The 22,636-nt window shown below is 43.7% G+C and overlaps 5 protein-coding genes across 7 annotated transcripts in view; 3 read left to right on the top strand and 2 right to left on the bottom strand.

The window, feature by feature from the left end:
- Positions 1-34: 34 nt before the first annotated feature.
- LOC132261189 (large ribosomal subunit protein eL14) lies at positions 35-1,109 on the bottom strand. The gene is made up of 3 exons (XM_059759820.1): positions 1,060-1,109; positions 499-795; positions 35-316 (listed from the first exon to the last, which is right to left on the bottom strand). Exons 1-3 carry the CDS (start codon positions 1,060-1,062, stop codon positions 95-97), a joined length of 522 nt encoding a protein of 173 aa, XP_059615803.1. The 5' UTR covers positions 1,063-1,109; the 3' UTR covers positions 35-94.
- A 33-nt stretch (positions 1,110-1,142) lies between these two features.
- LOC132261186 (zinc finger CCCH domain-containing protein 3) lies at positions 1,143-3,039 on the top strand. The gene is made up of 4 exons (XM_059759815.1): positions 1,143-1,741; positions 1,802-2,176; positions 2,238-2,589; positions 2,657-3,039. The coding sequence occupies exons 1-4, from the start codon at positions 1,266-1,268 to the stop codon at positions 3,023-3,025; spliced, it is 1,572 nt and encodes a 523-aa protein (XP_059615798.1). The 5' UTR covers positions 1,143-1,265; the 3' UTR covers positions 3,026-3,039.
- A 221-nt stretch (positions 3,040-3,260) lies between these two features.
- LOC132261188 (LETM1 domain-containing protein 1) lies at positions 3,261-5,205 on the bottom strand. Its single transcript, XM_059759819.1, has 3 exons — positions 5,001-5,205; positions 4,547-4,927; positions 3,261-3,887 (listed from the first exon to the last, which is right to left on the bottom strand). Exons 1-3 carry the CDS (start codon positions 5,099-5,101, stop codon positions 3,269-3,271), a joined length of 1,101 nt encoding a protein of 366 aa, XP_059615802.1. The 5' UTR covers positions 5,102-5,205; the 3' UTR covers positions 3,261-3,268.
- A 37-nt stretch (positions 5,206-5,242) lies between these two features.
- On the top strand, positions 5,243-8,366 carry LOC132261187 (lipoma-preferred partner homolog). Of its 2 annotated transcripts, XM_059759816.1 has the most exons (5): positions 5,243-5,601; positions 5,665-6,210; positions 6,426-6,473; positions 6,941-7,500; positions 7,780-8,366. In XM_059759816.1, exons 1-5 carry the CDS (start codon positions 5,488-5,490, stop codon positions 8,030-8,032), a joined length of 1,521 nt encoding a protein of 506 aa, XP_059615799.1. In that variant the 5' UTR covers positions 5,243-5,487; the 3' UTR covers positions 8,033-8,366. The 2 variants fall into 2 exon arrangements, with proteins under 2 accessions (XP_059615799.1, XP_059615800.1); XM_059759817.1 differs by lacking the exon at positions 6,426-6,473.
- A 1,286-nt stretch (positions 8,367-9,652) lies between these two features.
- LOC132260407 (bifunctional heparan sulfate N-deacetylase/N-sulfotransferase) overlaps positions 9,653-22,636 on the top strand; it is a 57,725-nt gene continuing 44,741 nt past the window's right edge. For both annotated transcript variants that reach the window (XM_059758483.1, XM_059758482.1), the window contains exon 1: positions 9,653-10,059. The gene's annotated coding sequence lies outside the window, so the exon portion shown is untranslated. The remainder of the gene's footprint in view (positions 10,060-22,636) is intronic.

The following is a 22,636-nucleotide window of genomic DNA, read 5'->3' as shown; positions in this document are numbered from 1 at the left end:
AATTGCGATTAGATGCAAATAAAAGGTCGATAGCTTATCTTATGTCCTCATGAATGGTTTATTTAGCGCCTCTTCAACAGAAATTTACTCCCGTTTACTCAGCAGCGGCGGCGGTTTTGCCCGCGGGCTTCTTCGTCTTCCTCTTGGCGAGCTGATCCTTCCACAGCTTGGGCTTCCGGATGCTCTTCTTGCCATACAGCGTTCCGTCAATGGAGCCATATCGCTTCATCTTCTTGAACTGCACTGTGAGCATGCGATTCCGGGAGCGCTTGGCCACGCGCAGCTTGAATCTGTCAAAGTCATTGAGATTTGACCGCTGAAAGAGAGAGAAATTTGATGAGAAAAAGAGCCAGAAAGGACGCCAAATCGTGCAATTAAGAGGGTGTCAGAGATAGTTAGCTTCATGTATGTTTCAGTCGGCACATTCCTATCAATAAATGGATCATCACGTGGACTCTCTGGGGGCGCAAAAGGGTGTCCGGAAGCGGAAAAACTCACCTTCTCCTGAGCCTTGGCCTTCTTCGCCCACGTTGTCTCGGCCCACTTCTTGTTCACGTCCGCGGCTGTCCAAGCCTTGCGGATCACTCTGGTGGGCGCGCAGAAGGGGAAGCGGAGGACGAACTTGGTCAGGTGGAGGTTATTGAGACGATATTCCTGTCTCGACACTCCCGTGCAAGGTCCGTCAATCAGCACGCGATTGGGATCAATGCAGTCCACAATCGCCACGAGTTTCCCCTTGAGGGGTCCCGTGGAGCACTTGGCCACCCGGCCAGTCTCGACAAATCGCTGGAAGGGCTGCAAAAGAAGGAAAAACCATCAATTTTCTCGCTTCCAAGCAGGCTTTGAGGTTATGATCGACACAAATGACAACACCGCATGTGGCATGCTGAGCGACACCCTCGAGTTTTTCACACAAATCACAGGGAAAATGCCCCAATTTCACCATTTCACAACTCTATGATCTCCATTCTCAGTGTTGGGGTGTGAAAACTTTGCGCCATTGCGTGATTTGTGTGGAAAAATCGTGAAAATCGTCTCCGCATCATCGCAACAACTCACCATCTTCGCGAACCGGAAAGAAAGAGAAATCCAACATGGCGCCGCTGTCAAACAACATCGACTTGTCGATGTGTCGTTAAGACTCACTGAACGAAGAAAGAGAAGGACAAAGAATTGTAAAATATCTTCGGACGTGAAAATCCCAGCAGTTTTTCCACTTGTATATTTTTGTGTGATAAGAGAGTAACCTTTATCTGTGTTTTCGCATGATGGAAGAGGAGATTTTGCCTGTGAAATTTAAGAAGATCCACATCAATCCCAAATTCCGCAATGCCCACATAAATCCGTCGTTCTTCACCAAACATCCTGCCCTTCCTGCCAATATTCACGTGAATCCCAAGTTCCTCGGCGTCCCGCAGCATGTGGAGCCTCGTGTGGAGTTCCCCCAGAAGGAGCCCATCTACAAGACGCGCAGGAAGATCATCCGGAATGTTCCGTCCACGTCCGGGCAGCGCGTGAAGCACACGCCCACCACGCGCCTGGTGAAGATCAGCAAGAACAAGCTCGTCCGGACGTCTAGTCAGGCACTGGCGGTGCCGCCGCAGAGCCTCCGGCGCAGGAGTCTGTACAAGATCGACAGGCGGCATCTCTCCATCAAATCCCCACCGCAGAACCTGCGCAAGCTGCGCAGCAGTTTCAGCCCAAAGATCGTCACCACGACGAACAAGAAGCTGATGAGAATGTGAGTGAATCCGCGACCGCAGCTCCGCGCTAGGATGATTGTCGCATTTGCTCTTTTCAGTGGCACTTCCTTTGTCAGCTTTTCGCCCCGCAAACTCTCCCGGATCGCCGATGGTGCCTCGAAAGCTGCCCCGCCAGCGTCCAGGAAGCTCTCCTTCCTCAACATCAACGGCGTCCTGTACAAATCCACGGCGAACAAGCTGCAAAAGTCATCGGGAGTTGTCCAGACGGTTCTGAAGAGCCTCCAGGATCGCGTTCTGTTCATCCGCGGAGAGAAATTCACGATGGATGGCAGTGGAAAGAGACTGCGAAAGTGCAACGCATCCTCGACGGCGCTGAAGCTGACCAGAATTCACTTCGGCGGCCTCACGTACACGTCCAAGAAAAACGGCACGTACGAGAGGACGAACTCTCACTTCACGAGAACGCATTTGAGGTGAGAATCTGCTCAGGAATCTACAAAATCCCACCTAACGCGTCTCTTTCTGCACTTCCAGCATCGCGAAGCAGCGCAGCATCTCGTTCCTGGCCAACAAGATGGTCAAGAGCAACCTTCCGTGCCTAATCTACCGGCGTTTGGGGAAGTGTCTGGCCAAGGAGCGCGGCAGGTGCCACAGAGTGCACGATCCCGACCAGGTGGCGGTGTGCAGGAAGTTCCTGAAGGGCGCCTGCAAGGACGCCGCGTGCCTACTGGCGCACAAGGCGGATCTGTCCAAGATGCCCACGTGCAAGTTCTTCCTGGAAGGCTGCTGCACAGCGTCGGATTGTCCGTATCTGCACAAGAAGCTGAACGAGAAGACGGAGATCTGCAGAGACTTCCTCCAGGGATTCTGCAAGCTGGCTGAGAAAGTATTTTTTTCATGGAATTTCGATGGATTTCCTTCCTTTTTCACCCAATTTCTCGGTCATGTTTCAGTGCTCCAAGCGACACGATCTCATCTGTCCGGACGCCGAGGCCAAGGGTGTTTGCGAGAAGCCGCGATGTCCGTTCCCGCATCCGCAGAAGAGGATTGCCGGCGAGAGAGTGGCCAAGAGCGACCCACCGAGCGTGCTGAAGAGCGACAAGGTGCGCTACTTCCGCGAGGAGTGCGACCAGGAGGCGATCGAGCTGAGCCAGGAGGCACAGGAGCGCCTGGCCAGGACGCTGGCCAAGATTGACAGGATGAAGAGGAACTACCGCGTGACTGGTGAGAGTCTGGCCGTGAGTGAGTCCGTGGAAATAGTGCCAAGTGTTCCCGTGAGGAGGCCTCCGATCGGGGATCTTCCCAGCTTCATCCCCTTCTGACCGGCTTCCCTCTGTCCTCTGATTACACAAGTCCAGTTAACTTCCTCCTAGCGCATATAGTTTTAGTTTGAGGGGCGGGGAGATTCTCGGGATCCGCGCATTCCTTGGAGAGGATCCCAGGATCTCTCGTTGTCTTGATTCTAACGGATTTTTCCTCTTTCAGAGCTAATAAAGGGTTTTTTTCGTCTCTAGAAAGGTCTTTTTATGTCTCTGCGAACAAATGTGTGTGACTAGGCGCTGCGCTCACTTGTGCGTGAGCCTCCAGTTGTTGGGGTGATTGTAGGCGATGAGGATGGGCAGGTGGAGGAACAGGCTCATCGTGTCCGTGTCCACGGCCAGCGACACCGTGACCCACTCGCGCAGCCACTCGATCATCTGCTCGTTGCTCAGCAGCGTGGGATTGAGGCCGCGCAGGAAGCAGGCGTGCTTCAGTGCGTCCGGCGACATGTTGTGCACACCGCCCTCGTGCTTGATGGCCCTGTCCATGTGCCGGAAGATGTGGAAGCGCTCGGAGAGGCGCGCACGCTTCAGCAGCCCCGTCCGGACGCCGTGCAGGTGGCACAGGGCGCCCACGTGGCCCGAGGAGAGCGCGCCCATGTTGTAGGGCGGCTTCGCAAAGATGTGTCGGCTGGCGAGGATCTCCTGCGCCGTGGGATGTAGCCCGCTGCCCAGCAGACCCAGTATGTTCGCCAGGCGCGTGAAATCCTCCTCGACGGGGCGCAGCAGCTCGAGCTTGGCCTGCAGGTAGCGGAAGATGCGGCGGTTGTGGGTGATGCGCTCCTTCAGGTACAGCTGCTGGAACTCGCTCTTCTGCCGGATGTCCCAGAAGTGCGACGTGAGGAAGTATCGCGGGTACATGTACCTAAAATTAGCCGAATTCAGTGACCTCCGATAAGGTTTATCACTCGTTCATGAACTTGGACAGTTTTCGGCATTGCAGAATTTCTTCTACATGGTGAAAAATGCTTTTCCTTAAGCTTATTTTGCGCTCTTTCTAAGAAATCTAAAATCAAATAATTTTCAATTTGAAAATTAAGAAAAAAAAAACTTAATTTGATTATACTTAAAGTATCAATTTGAGATGGTTTTGCATCTGCTTACCATCATTTAACTGAGCATATCTTCTAAAGTTCTTATCCGATTGCCATAATTAGGACAGATTTGGAAAGGTGACTTCATCGCCTACAACTTTCTAGAACATACTAAGATCAACAAACGTTCGCCAGATGGTGTGAATGACTTCTTTATGTGATTAAAGCGAGATAAGTCTTTTCTGCACTAACAAACACGAAATGTGGTGTAATTTTTCGGTCGATTTTCAAGATTAATGGCATTTTGGAAAGGGCAAAAAATAGCCTACAATTCTCTAAAATATAGTATTTCCTTTAGACTACGCCTTTGTCTGTTTTTGGAAGGCTTCTTGGTAAATTGCATTAGATTTTTCCTCATCTTTACGCAATTTTCCTCCCACGCAAATTGTGAAATGCATTTTTCACCCCATAGAGAACACTTGTGACTCACGCGAGGGGGAATATCACATAATTGGCGAAGGGCAGTGCGGAGATGAGCAGAACGGGCGCCACTTTCATCATGTCGCGCGGCATCTGGTAGTAGAGCTCCATTTCCTTCCGCGTGAGCGCCCGCAGACCAGCCGGCGACGTGTTGACGATGCGCGTGATCTTGAGGAATTTCTTCGTATCCGAGAAGAAGTCCTTCACGCCCACCATGAACACGCGGTAGACGTGCATCGCCGCCGGGAACTTCTTCTCCAGCACCTTGTCATAGTTCTGCAGGTAGTCGAAGTACCTCGTGAACACGTAGCCTCTCACGTTCTTGCGCACGTTCGCGCGGCTGTACTTGGACGTCTTTGGCTCCTTGTCACCCTTGCCGGGTGTGCTGGAGCTGAAATTAACGGATCCGGTGTGAAAATCTGCCCAGGATTCGACCTGTGACTGCTTCTTCCGCTTCTTCTCACCCATCGGAACTTTCGAGGCGTCGCTGCGCCACCGCGCCAAAGGACACCCGCGCCGGGGGCGCTAAGCTAGGAGCCGGGACTCTCAACAGTTGGCGATACATACTCACAACACTCCATCAACGTTCCTCTTGGCGGCTAGTGGAGTTTCTTCACGCACATTTTATTCCCATCCGCGAATGTCACCTGCTTATCGACTGATCGACATTGTCGACACTCCGCCGGAAAGCGCGCGACGTCGTGGCGAAGAAGAAGAAGCAGTTGAGGAATTTTTAGTGTGTTTATCGTTGCACTTTTTGCACGCATATTTCGTGAGGTATTTCGCTGAATTCGCACAATTTGGCGTGTGACACGGTTTCTGGGGAAGTATGAGATCATCCTAAGGTTGTGGTGAGACATCGCGCAGGTGTGTAAGCGCGTCGAGAGTGCGGTGAAAAAGTGTGTGCGTGTCGCGGATTTACAAGGAAGCGCAGGAAGAAGAGCCAGGAAGATGAACGGATTGAACGAGAAGCTGCAGCAGCTGAAGCTCAGGGAGCCGGAGAAGAGTCCCAAGAGAGTCGGCCCACCCATTCCGCCCAAGCCGAAGCATCCCAATCCCAATTCCGTGAGTGTTTTTGGTGTGTCTGTAGGAGATTCCGGAGCGATGAATCGTCATCGTCCCTTGCAGATCACGGGCGAGAGCGTGGCTGTGCGCCACGGAATCCAGCCGATCTATGATAATGTGGGCCAGATGAACACCCTGGACAACTCCATCGTGCTGGACCAGCAGCTGGCGGCGCTGGAGTATCACAAGCAGGCACTGGAGGCGCAGAAGCAGCGGATCACGCCCAGCCCGAAGCCCGAGAACGCCACGCGCAATGCCGACGGGCTCGTGTACAGCAACATCGTGCACGCACGCGGACGCGAGGAGAAGAACCTGTACTCCAACATTCCCTACAATCGCTCCACGTCGGACGACTTCCCGCCGCCGCCGCCGTTGGAGCTCAATCCCGAGGCCGGGCTCGAGTACTCGCGTCATGTGTCGTCGGAGGACGAGCTGCCGCCGCCACCCAGCCCCGTCAGCTCCTCGTACAGCGAACTGCGACGCGCCATCGACAGTGGCTACCCGACGATGTCCACGTACGCCGGCGTGCATCCGGCCGCGGAGCAGAGCCACGGCAACTTCGCGGGCATCTATCAGAACGAGTACGGCGCCTATGCGCCCATCTCGCAGGTGAGCGTCCCGGAATGCCGCGGAGTTCCTCGAGTGTGGGCGGAAGTGTGATTGAGTGATTAATTGGGTGAATAAGCGCGCCTTTGTGGCGATTTTCGCTGCGAAATCGTCACTCTGCGCGTCGCGTGAGTGAATTGTTGACGGAAGGGAGGAATTCGAGGTCACATTTTAACACACTTTGCCATCTTTCTCGCTTTCATGCCACTAATTCGCAGGATCACAGCTTGAATAGCGATTACTATGGATATGGAACGTCATCTCAGGTGTGGACTTGAATCTTTCACTAAACCTCATTTAGCGCTTGACTTTGCACATAAACTAATTTAGATTGAGAGTCTCGGTGAGAGAAATGGGCTGAATGATCTCGAGAAATCTCTGATTTCATCGCTATTATGTGAAGTTGAAAGGAAAAGTGATGAGAATGCTAATTAAGCACCGCCCTTTCGAAAGCTCCGCCCTTTTGGAAGCTACGAAAGTCAAAATTCTAACTTATTCTTTCTCTTATCTATTGGAAAACTAAGTGATTCCCAATCTTGAACAGTTTTGAAGCTTCCGGAACAATACGGAAACTGAATTTCCTTGGAAATTTCCGCAAGGAAAACACTTTCTTACGCCAACTTCCGCTGTAGATTTCCTTCTGTGCTGATTCAGAGCCTATTTCTCCGACTGAGACTGTGTCTGGTGCCATTTTCTCACAGTTTGACTGTAATAATTTTTGCACTGTCCGCAGAACTCGTCGACTTACGAGTCCATCTACGAGCCCATCAACCCGCGGCCGGCCAGCGAGATGTCGTCGCGCTCCAACTATTCGCTCTACACGCCATACGGCGGGCGCGAGGCGACGGGCGGCTACAAGGGTGCACCCAAGGAGGCGGAGGTGGACGTGCTGACGGAGATGCTGGTGCAATCGCTGGACGGGCACGCGGACGCGGACAGCTACGGTATGTGCGTGAAGTGCGGCGAGCGCGTGATCGGCGAGAACTCTGGCTGCACGGCCATGAACCAGATCTACCACATCGAGTGCTTCACGTGCTGCCAATGCCAGATCAACCTGCAGGGCAAGCCCTTCTACGCGCTGGAGGACAAGCCGTATTGCGAGGATGACTATCTCAACACGCTGGAGAAGTGCTCCGTGTGCATGAAGCCCATCCTCGAGCGCATCCTGCGCGCCACCGGCAAGCCCTATCACCCAGGCTGCTTCTGCTGCATCGTGTGCGGCAAGAGCCTGGACGGCATCCCCTTCACCGTCGACGCCACCAACCAGATCCACTGCATCGAGGATTTCCACAAGTAAGTCAGGCGGTCTTTTGGGGGTTCTGGGGTGGACAGTGCTGAACAGTTCTCGAATTGACGAAATTCGCTACTATTTGTTTAAGCTTTCCACCGTTTTTACTCAAGATTCTCTTAAGCATTTTCAATAGCATCTTCATGGAAAATCATTTTATAATCACTTTTTTCTGTTTTCTAATCAAGCAATTTGTTAAAATTCTCAGGCAATTTTTGGCGTAGTTTTTCATTAGATTTCAGACCCTGAAACGCCTCGATTAACGATTGTTGGTGTCTTTGCAGGAAATTCGCGCCGCGCTGCTGCGTGTGCCGGATGCCGATCATGCCGGAGCCCGGGAAGGAGGAGACGGTGCGCGTGGTGGCGCTGGACCGCAGCTTCCATCCGTCGTGCTACAAGTGCGAGGATTGCGCGCTGCTGCTGTCGTCGGAGGCGGAGGGGCGCGGCTGCTATCCGCTGGACGATCACGTGCTGTGCAAGAGCTGCAACGCCAAGCGCGTGCAGGCGCTCACGAGTCACATGTCCACTGAGCTTTAGACGAGCGCCATTGCCATACATTCTGTGTAGTCTTAAGCATATATTTCACATGATATTCCAAGATTGTGGTTAGGAAACGTTTATTCTTGTCTGTTTTATTTTATTTTGCAAAGTTGTTTTGTTAGAAAAATGAATGAAAGAAAAAAGAATCATGTTGGAGGCCAAGAGAATAGTGACGAAATTCTGCATTCTATAATATGGATAAAATATTGAGGCGCTTATTGAATTTTTTCCATCGTGTGCAACTTTGTAATGCGAATTTTTATGAAATGCAATTTTTGTACACGCGTGTTTTGTACTTAATAAAATTATCCAATACAGCTCACTGGCTGGAGATTCCAATGGGCGAAGGGCGCGCGCGAGTTTGTGGGTGGGAAAGGTGAGGGGGTGGAGAGATTTCGCCAACAATGGGCGCTTGTCGATTTAATTTGGCGCCAATGCAGTAGTTTAACGCTCCATTCTCCACCGTACATCATGAATTATTGACCGGAAAATGAAGCGGAAAGAGCACCAAATTGTCCTTCCTTCGACCTTTTGTTGTTACACTCGGGAATTCTGCCGCCTTTGTCGCCGAGGAGCGCCGCTCCTGAGCAGGACAATTGCTCCGCACCGCCTTCAAGATGGGAAAACCATCATTTGTGGGCGCATTTTGTGGTCTGCGGAAGAGACATCGACTTTGCCAACTTTGTCCGTCTCTATAATGATATTTCCCCCATCCAATCAATCTGCGGCTCTGTGAATGTTTAACTTTAACCTGTCTTGCTCGGCTTTCATCAATTCCAATTGCGAGTTTCCACGGAAAGCTGGTAAATTGAATTTCCCTTTCCCAATTTGATTATTTGATGCGATGGATTGTAAAGTTAATTCATTCACTGGAAATTCATTTGAAATGTTTGGAAGGAGTCGCAAAATTGCATTTTGCGGCGGTGGGAAAAGTTTCCCCGATATTCAATCGTGTGCCACCAAAACTCTAAAAGAATTCCGCTGAATTGTACTTGTTTTGAATTAAAGAGAAAAAGTTCAACAAGAGTTCGGAATAAGGCGAATTCTGCTTGACACAGGATTTCATGACACCGTTTTGAGTTTGTTTGGCTGGCGGATGAAAAAATTGAGGGATTCTCGCGATTGCTTATAGACAGACGTTGAGAAGTGTGTGGGTAAAAATTGTTTTGTCCTGCAAGAAGTTTTCCAATAAACTTTCCCCAACTTTTTCTCCGACTTTCTTCGGCTTTTGTTGGTATCTTCAATTCAACCACACCGAAAAAGTCTGTCGTCAAAGTGAATTTAATTAAAAAATCCTTCACCGCAAGGTCGATTTGGCTGAACCTGGTGTGCTTTTTGTGCCAAAAATCAGTAATAATTGGATGTTTTGGCCTCACAATTGCAGAGATTGCGAGGAAAGGAGTGTGAGAGTGTGTCTCTTAAGATAAGAGATTTGGCGCCAAGCGTGACTATTTCGCCATGTTCGCCGTCGGGTGTCTTCGGCTCGGTTGGACTGGAAATCGTCGGCGCGCCGCTGGAAGAGCGTTCGCGGCTCGGCCTTCATTCGTTGTCCAACTGTCACGGGCAAATGTCAAAATATTCCGTGGTCGTGCGGCTCGAAATTGGTCTCTTCAGCATTTCCGCCAGTGACTCCGCGATGTGAATGGGTGGAAAAGTGCTGGGAAACGCGAGTGAAGGCCTCCAGTGTGCACACGGACCAGCTGCAGTGATAATCTTGCGACCTGTGGCGTGAAAATGTGACTTTTACCACCATTGACAGCTCTGCCTCGGCGTTTTATCAGTGGGGAAAATCATTGTGGACTCGTGAGGCTTTTCCTCTGTTCTCGACGAGGACGTGTAAACATTCCGCGACACGGCGACACCTCCCCGGACAACCTGCGGCCCCGCGGGCTGATAACAGACCACAGCGAGTGTGGCTTCTGCTGCTGGAATTTTCCACGCGTCCTTTGTCATCCGGACAGGAGTTTCTCCCTTTCCACGCGTGGGTGCAACAAGGACGCACACAGAGTCCGGAAGACGAGCAGGTAAGCGAAAGACCCAAGAAAGGACACGGGCCGAAAAGGCCAACCTTGAGGAATTCCTCTTTGATCCATCGCGCGTCTTCAGCGCTGTCTTGGCCAGACACTTGATTGTGGGCCTAATTCCCCGCCGAGGCGCGAAATAAACCCGGCCAGATTAGAGACAGAGTCATTAAATCCAATTATGAGGCAGCGAAATAGTCTCGCTTGTCTCTGATTCGTGCCAGGGCGAGATTAGAAGTTCGGCCTGGCGTAATCCAATTCCGCTGTCCGGGCGTCTTCCCAGTCCGGGGATGAACTCATTAGCGTCCAGGGGATAATCCAGGATTAAGGATGCGTCGATCTTAAAGTTCTGATTGTGTTTGTCAGGCCAACATTAATAGTATTTGCTGGCTTTTCATGTTAATCATGATGAACGTCAATGTTGTTATGTTTTCTTATCAATATCCAATTGGAAATGTGATTCCAATATGTGGAAATATGTGCGAAACATTTATTTTCACTTATTAGATACTAAACTTCAACATAATTGAGTTTTACACGAGTTAAATTACTGTGAAAGACATTAATCTTAGGATTTCTCGAAGAATTTTAAACATATTTTCGGAATTTGTTTTTTTTAAGAACCTTAAAAAATATATTTTTTTTTAAATTGAACTGTTTTGGCAGAGATTATATTGAAATATTGATATTCTTTGCCTGAGATCATGATATTTTTTTAAAAATATTCTGTTTTAAGATCCAGAAGAGCAAGTTTTTGATTTGAAATTGATGCAATTTTCGTTAAAATGATACAATTTTGATCTTAAGCACATTGCCAAGCTCTCAAAAACATAATTTTTCGGTTTGTCAACTTCAAAAGACGTTGAATTACAACTTGCAATTGAGTTTTCTTTGAAATCTGAAAGAAAATCGAAACAATAATGAAGTGTTTAAAGTTTTATCACAAAAATGATGAGATTTTACGAATAAATTACATGGAATTAAAGTCAGATTCATACAATTCACAATTATACACTTGAAGATCTGGCTTTATCGCAAAGCGAATCATTTCGAATGATTGTGGCTTTCTTCACTTGGAATTCCTCAACTGAAAACTTCTCAAGAGTGTTTCTGTCTTAATAGCAAACTCTGTTTAGGGTGAAACTGAATTGGGAAAAGAACTCTCAACTCTTTGGGCGTTAAAGTTTAAAATCTCAGACTTCTCTAAATTTTCTTGACATTCCTCAAAACTTCTTACCATGATTTTTCCTTCCTTCGCCCTTGTGTGTTGAATTTCTCGCATCTTTCGGAAAAATTATTTGCGGAATTTATAATTGAGAGCGGGAAGAAAGAGAGCTAAAGTCCAGTGCTTGGCATTCTACTGGCGGAGCATCATTTTTCTCCGGGAGGGCGGAAAGAAGAGTGCAAAAAGAGCGAGAAATTAGATGACGATGGAATTTAATGTAGTCTAAGCAATTGCGTTGGCCGATGGAGGAATTTTTCCACGAATGTAACATTAGATTCATCAATTTCATCCATGTCAAAGTCGCCGTTTTGAGGCGCTAAATAGATGGGATTTTTCTTCTATTCCGGGATGCGCTAATGGAATTTGCGTTGGAGCTGAGCTGAAGAATGCCTCATGGGTGCTGATCAGGTGGTCTTGTGACGCCGTGGGTGGCGTCTTATCGCACTTTTTCGCACGGCAGAATCATCTGTGACGTCGTGTGGCGCCAAAAGTGTCGCACAAGTGTGTAAATTCGCACTTAATTGTGCCAGATGGTCGAAAAATGTGGCGTGAATGTGTTAAAATCGAGGAAACCGGTGCAGAGATGTGAACATAGACACACTCTTGGGCTTTTCTTGTTCACCAGCATGCGGAGCGCAGCATCCCACGCACAGTTCTTCTCCTTACCTGTGGCTCACCGTTCGTCATCTCCCGCTCCACCGCGCGCCGATGAACGTGACAGAAGGCGATAACCCGAGACGAGAGAAGAGTGCCGCCGCGAGGGATGCGGAGGACAAGGAGGCGCGCGTCTTAAGTGGCGTTGTACAACAAGATGAGAGAGGCGAAGTGGAAGAACGCGCGCGCGATAGACAAGTTCCAATTGTGCTGGGCTCTTTTTGTGCCCTCCTGTCGCTCACACACATGAGACATTCCTTAAAAACTGAACACCCTTCATTGACAAATATTGGGTTTTGTTTCCACTGATTCTCGGAACTCTTCTTCGCGCTGCGCTTCAGTGATAGAAAGGAATTACAAATATGTACACATTTCACCCAAATGCTTCACTTCATATTTCGGGATTAATTGTCACTGTGAGAGCTTTCTTAATAACAGGTTCATCTTGATTGAAACGTTGACGATTGAGGGATTATGTTTCGCTGCTTGAGAGGTCTTTCGTGTTGCTGATTTTTTAATGTGGGCGAGAATATAAATGAGATGAGAAAAGTGGATTTTTTTCAGCATGATAAATTTTTCTGGGAATTTTCTGATTGAATTCCTTTGTTTTGGCACTCAAAAGAATGGAATTAAGAATTAAACATGTTTGAAAAAGGTTTTGTATCTGATTTTTTTTTGGATAAATCCGACGATTCCGGGTGAAAAATGCATTGAAAAGTTCAAATTCGAAAAAGATTTTACGTTAAACAAATCTTGCCCATACTTGAAAAAATGTTTTTATGGAAATTCAGACAATAGAATAAGAGATTTTGTCGATTTAATTTCAGTTTTTGCTTCTATATTTTCTGTTTATACTTAAATCATTCTTTTATTTTATTTTCTCTTTTTTCTGAAGAATGTTTGTAAACATTATCATGGCAGCATTACAGAAAAGTCGCTGTTTTTCCGGGACAAAAGAAAGAAATTTGGCTTAATTGGAAATTTTCATTGTGCCGAAAAGGTGCGCTTTTTGTAATTCCCGATGATGAAGAGACATGGACAGCAAAAAAAAGAACAGGTGAAAAAGATAATTTATCAGCATTATGGCGAAAGACAGGGCAAATAGACTTCATTGGAAAATTGTCATGACATTATCTAACCATGAAAATTCATCAAAGTGTGTATCATCAAATGAGTAGATTTATTCATGATGACTTCATAAATAAATTGTACAAGTTCATTCATCATCTGGTTTCTTTGCCGTCTCTTTCGCGCTCTCAATCTTTCACTCCGCGACTTTGTTTAATACAATTTTTCCTCTCTTCTGTCACCATGTGGAAGAGCGCGCGCGGTTTGGGGCGGAAAATCACGTAATTTAGCCTCTGCAAAACATAATATATTTTATTCATCCTCAACTTCTTACAATTTTTATCTCACTTCTCGTCGTTCTCTGTCAGTCTGGCTGCCCGCCCTAAAATTGCGCCATTAATATAAAATAATATTTATTTTTATACACACCATTTTACGCGCATCTTCATATTTCTGGATGTCTTCATGGGTTGTGATTTGTATAAGGAAAAATAAATGGCGAGGGAGGAAGAGAGCATAACATGTCTTATAGTGGATTCTTTTTAATGTTGTATAATAGATAATTGTGTCGTTCACGTCTCTGTTATGGTTTGTTTTCTGCTCTCAGAATACAAGGGGAGAAGGAGAAAGGCAAGAAATTTGCTGAAGAACTTTGTCGTAATTTGTGTTGTTTGGATTAAAATAATAAATCACGTGCGTGACACATCGAAAGCTCCACCGTTTTGTCTACTTCTTCCACGTATGATAATACTCTCTGTCAGACAAGCAAAACATGGACGAAGGCATTTGGCAAAGTCTGTGCCACTTCCATTAACTCGCGCTGAAGGTGAAATCATGCGTTGCTGGAAAACTTCTGTGCAAGATATGTAATCTTAAGGATATATTCTTTAATGCGGCCAATTGAGCTATTCATGTGTGTGTGAGAGAGAGTGGGAGAGGAAGAAGGCGGTTAGTTTATGGAATCTATTGTCCTCTAAAGGATAGTTATGTCGTCTTAGCCAAAGGATGCGGCGAAGGCAAGAAAAAAAGAGATCTCTGAGCCAAGGGAATAACAATGCCATTGAGTAGAAGGGCAAGGGAGGGAGAGAGGAGAATGAAGAAATTTCAACAAAAGACAATTTATTTAAACACCAAAGAATGTCCCCCATGAAAAAAGGGTGGAGTTTGTGGATTGCAGCACGTAGAAGTATGTGTTTTCTTGACCAATTTTCGTCGTGAACAAATGGTTTGGCAAGATATTCGCAATTTGTAAAAATGCACTATCTTCACTCTGGGCAAATTGCATTGACTGGCATGGGAGAATTTCATTGATTAACTATACCATTTTGCGGCAGAACAATTGCATATCATCAAAATCAACAGGTGAATTGCAATAAACATTCTCTCACGACAATTCAATTCGCTTTTAAGTCAGTGATGAGAATTTCTTTACATTCAAAGTGATATTCTTCATTCTGCTAAAGTGTCGTTTGTAAAAATTAAGGATTTTTCACAGAGTATTTTTGAACGGTGAAAAAGAATGGAATGAAAACTAAAAAATTATTGTTTTCAATTCAATATTCAATGTAAATCTTGAAGCTCAATGATGACTGTCTTTTCATTATCTTCAATCTGCTTAAACCTTTGCGTCTTGATGACACAATTGAGAAGGCTTGCATGAGATACAAGTCAGTGACTCAAATGGTCTACAAAACTCGCAATTCGCAGGAATTTTTAAGCATTGAGAAGACGAATGAGGAGAATAAGAAGAGCTGTTTGAGTTTGTGGATTTGAAGAATATTTCAATGAGAATCGGTCCGTGCGTTCGCACTTGAAAAGCCGAGAAATTGAAATTCTCCTTATTATCATCTTAGATTACCGCGAAAATTTACAGTATATTCATCATCAGTATTACCAATTCATGACATTAACCTGTCTCCATTAGACTGAGATATTGAAGACAGATATTGTTTTACGGTGGCAGATTGTCAGTTTGCCAACCAACCATATGTGGTTCTAAAAGTCCACCTTTAATATGTAGGAACAAAGTGTGAAAGTCATTTCCAGTGAAGTGTAATTTCAGCTGAAACACTCAACTGCAACCGTTTTCTGAGGTTGCTCTGTAATTTGCCATTGAAAGTCTTACCTTTTCACACTCTGCTGTGATCGAAATATTTTGCAATCGGTGGGATTCGATCACACGACTGTGGTGTCGAGAGTCAAACACGTTGACCACTGAGCCACAGCCGCCCTTATCACACGTCTGTCCTTTTCCTATTTGATGTTTTTTAAATGGTCAATTTCGTGCTTTTATTTGGTGATTTTTAATTTTAGCTTTTTTAGCTGCAAATTGTGTAGGAAAGACAAAGTGACAAATCACAATGTGATTTGCGTATAAGAAATTAATTTCTTTTGTGTGACTTTTACATCGATTTTAGTTCGACGCATTTATGAAAGGTGTTTCACTTCAAGTTATCGTCTTAGTTTTTGATCCTATTTTTCTCTCAGTGTGAGAAATGAGTCGAGAGACATTCACGAGGAAATGTGTGGGCATGATTTTGAATAGCTGAACATTTCGGACGCCATGCATAGAAAATTAATTAAAGCCCACGTGGTAAAATATTTCCAGTGAAAAAATCCTATTGCGGCAAATTACCACCGAGACGAGTCTATCGGTGTTGAATTTTTTTGGGTAGCGCGACAAGCAATATAAATTCAATAATCCCAACTTGGCGTTTCCAAATGCGCTGTGCGTGAATTGAAAATTAGGCAAAATTCGCAACGGCGCTGAGAAGTTTATGAATATCAATCATGGTGCGGAGCGATAATCGCAAAATCCTTATCTGGATTTATGGGAAATCAATGAACCTCTCACACTTTCCGTGCTGCTTTCTTATCACTGCGCGATGCTGAGTGGAAAGTCATTTTTTCGGGAATGTCAAAGTGCCTTCGTGATTTCAATCTGCACAAACTGAGGGGGAAACTTGAGGGAAAATCGCTGGGCAAGTAAATTGTTTTGAGTGTGAAAAGTCTCTGAATTTCTTTCTCCGAAAGTTTTGATTTCAATAGCGCGCGAGCATGAATAGTAAAATCTACTCAATTGCATTTCAATTTCAATTGAGGAGAATTTAATTGGCAATTGTCCAATTAACTGCAATGCAAGAAAAATCACTCTCGCCAGCGCTCCTCATTCGACGCTATTTGACTGTGCGATGTGTGATCTTTTGGGTAAATAAGCATGAGAGCAAAGGTTGTGCGATTTTCCACATTGAAATTGTGCTCGGCACGCCCTCACGTGTATTTTGCAATTCGAGAGTGGAAATAACAATTTAATTGATGCAGAAGGAGAGGAAGTCATCGGGAGATTTTTGTCGATTTGCGAAATTTAATTTCTCAACTGGCACTCTGAAATGGGGTGTTTATTTTGGAGAGGCGATAGAACGCTCATTGAAAGTTAATTGGAATGCCGTCGCCGCTTTAAAATTCAAGTGGTGAATTGGAATTTTCATGCATCGAGTGCACTGAGGAGATTTTATATCAAAATTTAATGTGCGATATTGAATTTTGAACATTTTGCAGATCTTTCAAAAATTGCACTAATCAAACTAATAAAGTCAAACCTTTCTGAATCTTTCTAATAAGCCAAAATTCATTTAAAAGTTTTTCCTTAATTTTTTGGATTGAATTTGTGTAATTTTCTTTCTTAAAATGAACCTCTTTTGGTTTAAAATACGGATTAAGACGTTTTTCTATGAAATGTGTTTTAATTCTTTGACGAACACGCAATTTCAATTTTTTCCAATCCGTTTTGGTATTGAAACATGTATTTTTGTGATTGAAATATTACTCATTTTATAAAAAAATGAAGAAATTTCCATATTTTGAAATCTAACCTAAATTCAATCCTAGTTATACTTCAAAAATAGAATAATCCACATTTTCCACATATTTTTACATGAAAAGACAAAAAATTATACCAAAATATGACGAAAAGAACTGAAAATTTTGCAGATTCGGATTACTAAAAACTAATTTCTTCTTTCAAGATAGTTTTATCTGTCTGAGTGAAGATAAAGTCTTGACACAAATCAAAATCGTAAAAATCTGGCGTCAAATAAAGTTGGAAAAAGAGACAATTTCTGCCATTTTTGACTGTGGAAAGTTTCCCTTGGATTTCTATGATGTGAAGAAGAAGAAAAAAATCATGATTTTGATAAGAGTGATGGATTATAATTTACTTTCTTCATTTTTCACATGCGGGCGCGAAGTTCTCTCTTGACTTGTCAGTTGTTTGAATTTTCCACAATGTTCCTTTTCATCGGCTCTTGGCCTGGACTTGACTTTTCAATATCTTGTGATTTATGTTGGACGAACTCTGTCCGCGAAGAGTCTTTTCTGTCTGGCGGGCGATTGGAGGAGAAAAAAAGTATTAAGCTCTTGTCGATTGGGAGTGGAATGGTGGAAAAAAAGAAGTAAAATAAATAGGAGACCGTTGGCGTTATTCACGATGATGGAGCGAAGGAGGAAAAAAAGTCTATTTGTGTTCTAATGTTCCCATTTAGCAGTGCGCCGAGCGTGTGGGGGGAAAGTGTGGGTGTTAATGGTTGCATTGCATCTCCCATATAAAAGATAGACAAATATTGGGTGCAGGAGGAGTGTTGCACACGGCAGAAAGTGCTGCATAGGAAAGAAATGAAATAAATTAACGTGGAGACGTCGATCTAACTTGTTGTTTTTTGCCGCCTTTCGGCGGTGGAGGAAAAGTTGACAGGTTTTATGGTGGTTGTGTTGCGATGAAATTTGTATTTCGTGCATCTATTTTAATTAAAAGACTTGCGAGAATTAGTTTTTTATTGCCCTAACATGAGAATTTTGATCAATTTTCCACTGCTGTACAAATTATTCTCATCATTTTGTTGTTTGGCTTCTGTTGCAATGCCGACAGACATTTCGATTTAGAATGCATGAGAGTGAGTGACATCATTAAAATAATTCAATAATTCAGCATTGACGCAGATTCTCAGCGTGATTTGGGTCTCTAATCAGCTTGACTTCAATGATTTTTGCCATGGATTTTCGTGCAGTAAATTTTTAATTCATCACCTGACCATGAATTAATTGGTGAGAGCAATAAATCTTCTTCGCTGGGACAGGAAAAAAGGACACATTTTAATTAATGCTATCAATATTGAATTTAGATTTGATTAGCATCTGACTTGACACTGTGACTGGTTGTGGTTCACGAAGCTTTATTTACCAAACAATTTTATGAATAAACACTTCTCCCTTCTGGCTCACTCGCATGGCGATTAGGTCGCACACTTTGGGAGAGAGATAAGGAAATTTCTGTGTGCGATATTACAAAGTGATAGTTTTTGCAGCTCACTGGATTGAGATAAAAATAACATTGACTCTTCGAAAGATAGTCTATTGGCAGCTGTTGGAATTAAGCCCGAAGGCTGCTTCGTATTCGCTTATTCAAGTGTTTTATTGAGAGAAAAGGAGGATGTTGTGCTTCTTCAGCAGTGACGTACAAGAGCTTTTTTGGCGCTTGAAGTTTTTCTGTCTCTCAAGAATTGTTTCACTGAGAATTGCATGCGTTTTTCGGATATAAACTTAAGAGGATTGCTGTGTAGTTCTTTAAGACTGCGTTGATTTCGTTGTGAAGCTCTTCAACTGCAACTTGTCTCTGCAAGAGAGTCTTTCTTGTATTATTCTTCAACTCTCTTACTGGCTTGAAAAGTGTAAATCTTGAAGCTTTCCCATGAAGTTCTTCATTATTGTTAATAGAAATGTATATAAGGATTGGAGTGAATTGATCCAATTGTATTTCTCTGTGTCTTTCTTCTCGTTACGCCACTGTTTCTGGGTGACAAAGCAAATATTGTTGTTTGAAAAAAAAAAGATAGCCTAAAGAGGAGCTTTCGATGAGTAAGACTCTAATATGCATGCGTGGTTTTCGGCTAGAGTGCTGGAAGGGGAGAAAAATTGTGTAAATAGAGCGAAAATCTGAAATGATATTCAAGACGAGGGGATTTATTTGAAAATCTCAATTGAATTTTCATCCTTCACACGATATCTTCTCTTTCTCTCGCTGACTTTTCCCTCCTTATACGGTGTATATTGTTTATTTTTGCCATTCACTCTCCACTTTTTTATGATGTTCCAGTGTTGGAAACGACAATTGCATTTTGTGGGCGGTGATGATAGTTGACTGGCTGTGCTGGGCGAGAAGAGAGTTGCGGAAAAGGAGAATAGAAGAAGTGGAGGAAAAACATTTGTATAGTGGATTTTTTCATGGTCATTTGCAATGTTGGTTTATTTATCGAGTTCATCTGCTGGAGAATATATAGGACTTATGAATGGATATATCATTGTTCTGGGCGAGAGAGACACGGAGAAATGGGATTTCCCGTCTTCCTCTTCCCCGGACTGTAATGCGCTCTCCATTGACTCTCATGTGTGCCATTGAGTGCGTGCGAAAATTTATGGCCTGAAAAAAATTGAACCACCCACCCAAAATTATTTCCTTCCCCCTTTGATATACAACTCCTGGGGCGGCTGCTTCTTGGGGCGGCGATTCCGCACCGCCGGGCGGCTGAGGTGGGGGCCAAATGGGAAATTCATGGGCTATAACAAAAGGCAGAGGGAGGAAGAAACCCTATTATTGATTATTTAGTTGCTTATATAGTGTCTAAATGGTCGATGTTTTGTGCTGCACACAAGTGTGTATTTGGAATCTTTGTTTAACTGAAAGTCAAGCGTGCATATAAATAGATTTGATAGAGAAAAAAAGTCCAGAGAGAGAGAGAAAAGCCAAACATTTCATGTTTGAAATTGGAGAGGAAAAAAATCATGAGGAAACGGCAGTGATTTGTGCAATTTTTCCCTTTGAACGAATCTCAGATGGACTTCCTGTTGTGAATAAATTAGATCCTTCACGTGAAGCCCTGCGGAGTAAACAGCAAGGCGATTTGACGGCGCACACGCGCTGTTGTTGCCAATGATTGGGTGAGATGTGAAAATAATTGCCGGTGTATCGCTAAACGATCTTGTTTATTACTCATTCATCGTGCAATTCTGTTGAAAACACTCCAGGGCATTTAGTAAACTGCAAGAGAGTTTGGTTGTTGTGAATTTTTACTTTTACTTATGATTGCGCCTCTCCATGTATGAATGAGGGAAGAAATTGAGGTAGAAAATTGGCATTGCATATCGTCATTAAAAGCGGGGAAATAAAAACTTTGTCGACTCGATCAAGAGGAAAAGTTCTTTGAGATTTATACATTCACAGTCCCTCTAATTAGTGTTTGAATCTTGAAGGAGTATTTATAGAAGCAATAAACAATGATTTTTCTCCTTCTTTTCCGCCACTCAAAGAATCTAGGCCAATTGAGAGCCTCTCCAAATCTCATGGTTGCCCCTCTTTGTCATTATACGAGAGGATATTTCAATTGGTTTCTCTCTGTTTGTTTATTCTGCTGGCCGTGTTTTTTGTGTCGGCTTCGCCCTCACGAAGGTATGGTGAAAAAGTTTCAATTTGGCGTGAAAATATACTCTAGGAAATGTTCTCAAATTAGAATAATTGATTATCCATTAGTGTGATTAAGTGAAATAAGGGATTCGTTTGCTTTTCTCACTGTTTTTTTCTCTCTTCTCTCTAGCTTCTCTTTCTATGTTTATTTTTGTAGATATTGATTTCTTTTTTGTCATGACAAATTGCTGAATGGCAAAATTTAGTACATGAAAAATGACAATTCTTTTGCATTTGTGCTTGTAAATAAATGAAATACAGTGACAACCTTGCCTTTCCACTCGCAAATGTGATACGAAGGCGCAAAAATACGACGTGAAAGAAGTGATTATTAAGTGGAAACTATCAAACACTTCTTTGTAATCTCTTCTCAGTGGCAACTAGTAAAAGCGATAATTCACAAGATAAAAAAGCGCTTTTCAACATCGTGAATCCCGTTTTATATTATACTTATGTGCATAACAGATTTAGTGTTCAATTTAGTAATAAATATCCTTGTTTCAAGGAATCAATGAACCCTTAAATTGTGTCTGTGTGACTGAACTTCGTCCTGTGCAATCTGGAACTAATTGCACAGTTGAATATTCATAAAATTCAAATGATTTCTTTAAATTTCAAAGTCGAATGTAAAAATCGTATAACATCCAAAATTGACATCATTTCATTTATTGTGCAAAAAAATTGTTGAATCGCGGCTTTAATTCCCATCGAAGAGGGTGAGAAATTGGTAAATATTTGGATAATTCATGCTCGTCAATGGCGATTGTGTTGATAATTCCATGCTGAATTTCTTGTGCAAGATAAATGTGCAAATTTCAGTACAAGAGGGATTTCCAGTTGAAACTGAGAATGGCGAGGAGCATAAGTATTAGGGATTAAATATGAAATAATTAATCCCTGGAGTATAGTATTGACCAATGGCTTGTGCATTTGCACATAAATTGAGTATAGAAATGTTTTCATTTATTGAGCTGTTTTATTCGCTTCTATATTTCCATCAGTGTTGTTTGTTGCCATTGAGAGACAAGGATGGAAAGTAAAGGTATTATTTCTAGTTTGTTCTCCATGTTGTGTCTGTGTGAGTGTGGAAAATGAATTCCCTTGGATGCTATTGGCATTCAATTTGGAAGTTCGAGAGTGAATCCTGTGAATGGGAGGGAAAATTCCATGTGGATTTTCTCATGGAGTTTGTGTGAGAAAAGTCAATCAATTTAGATGGTAGTTTTTGGCTTTAGTCTCTCCCTCTTTCGCCATTCACTCTATCTTAACCATTTGCGAATGGGGTGTTCATCTTGTGTTGCGGATGTGTCCAAAAAGCGGATTACTAATCGGCATGAGGATGTGTATAAAATCAATAAAAGACGAGGGATTGGTGTGGAAATTGGCAAGGAATTGGGAGAGACTCTCTTGTGTGGTGATTTCATGTGGCTTTGCCCCACAACTCTTGTGTGTGCGGAATTTTGTGTTGTGGCGGAAGGAGGAAAAATCAGCGATTTTGTGGATGATGGAAGATGGCATTTGGATGCTTGAAGGGAATTTTTCCCAATTTCCATATGAAATGGAAAGTGTTGGGGATTATTTTCTTTTCCCTCTGCTCCGCAGAGTTTGAAAAAGAGTTGCGCGTTTTTATCTCTTGACTGTGTGGCGCTGTAAAAATAAATATAAAATTCCTATAAAACGGATAAAATGCTGTATTCCCTCTGTTGTTTTTATTCCTCCACGTGAACTCGCATGGCAAGGTGCTTTGGCGGCATTCATCTGTGTGTGCTGACAGGATTTTCCTGATGCTTGGGAAAGTCCGTGTTGTGCATTGTCACAACAACTTGATGTATCGCGCGATTTATCCTACTTTGCTCTGGCCTGATGAATTCGAGGAGCCATAAAAGTCAAATGGAAACGTGTTTTCGTGAAAATTTGTGTAAAATCGTAAAAATTCAAACTCTTTTTAGTGGTGCACTTAAGTTTAGAATGACATATTTTCTCTGGAATTGAATTAAATTGATGTTTTTCTGCCCCAACACTCTTCATGGGTGAGGAGAAGTGTAAAAAAGAATATGATGAAAATGCTTTATATGCAAAGCTTCCCGGTGTTAAATATTCAAATCCAAAGTCGATAAATC

This window comes from Phlebotomus argentipes, unplaced genomic scaffold (genome assembly GCF_947086385.1).
Source record: "Phlebotomus argentipes unplaced genomic scaffold, Phlebotomus argentipes genome assembly scaffold_18, whole genome shotgun sequence".
Classification (NCBI taxonomy): Eukaryota; Metazoa; Arthropoda; class Insecta; order Diptera; family Psychodidae; genus Phlebotomus; species Phlebotomus argentipes.
The sequence above is the reverse complement of the archived record's forward strand: the minus strand, read 5'-3'. Positions and strand labels throughout refer to the sequence as shown.

Excerpts from the sequence above, each read along its gene's own strand:
- LOC132261189 (XM_059759820.1), bottom strand. Across the intron at positions 317-498 it reads AGGCCAAGGCTCAGGAGAAG|CGGTCAAATCTCAATGACTT; the intron begins GTGAGTTTTTCC and ends TCTCTCTTTCAG.
- LOC132261186 (XM_059759815.1), top strand. The coding sequence starts at position 1,266 with ATGATGGAAGAGGAGATTTTGCCTGTGAAATTTAAGAAGATCCACATC. Across the intron at positions 2,177-2,237 it reads TTCACGAGAACGCATTTGAG|CATCGCGAAGCAGCGCAGCA; the intron begins GTGAGAATCTGC and ends CTGCACTTCCAG. Across the intron at positions 2,590-2,656 it reads TCTGCAAGCTGGCTGAGAAA|TGCTCCAAGCGACACGATCT; the intron begins GTATTTTTTTCA and ends GTCATGTTTCAG.
- LOC132261188 (XM_059759819.1), bottom strand. The coding sequence starts at position 5,101 with ATGTATCGCCAACTGTTGAGAGTCCCGGCTCCTAGCTTAGCGCCCCCG. Across the intron at positions 4,928-5,000 it reads CGCCTCGAAAGTTCCGATGG|CTCCAGCACACCCGGCAAGG; the intron begins GTGAGAAGAAGC and ends CGTTAATTTCAG. Across the intron at positions 3,888-4,546 it reads TATGTGATATTCCCCCTCGC|GTACATGTACCCGCGATACT; the intron begins GTGAGTCACAAG and ends GGCTAATTTTAG.
- LOC132261187 (XM_059759816.1), top strand. The coding sequence starts at position 5,488 with ATGAACGGATTGAACGAGAAGCTGCAGCAGCTGAAGCTCAGGGAGCCG. Across the intron at positions 6,211-6,425 it reads CCTATGCGCCCATCTCGCAG|GATCACAGCTTGAATAGCGA; the intron begins GTGAGCGTCCCG and ends ACTAATTCGCAG. Across the intron at positions 7,501-7,779 it reads TGCATCGAGGATTTCCACAA|GAAATTCGCGCCGCGCTGCT; the intron begins GTAAGTCAGGCG and ends GTGTCTTTGCAG.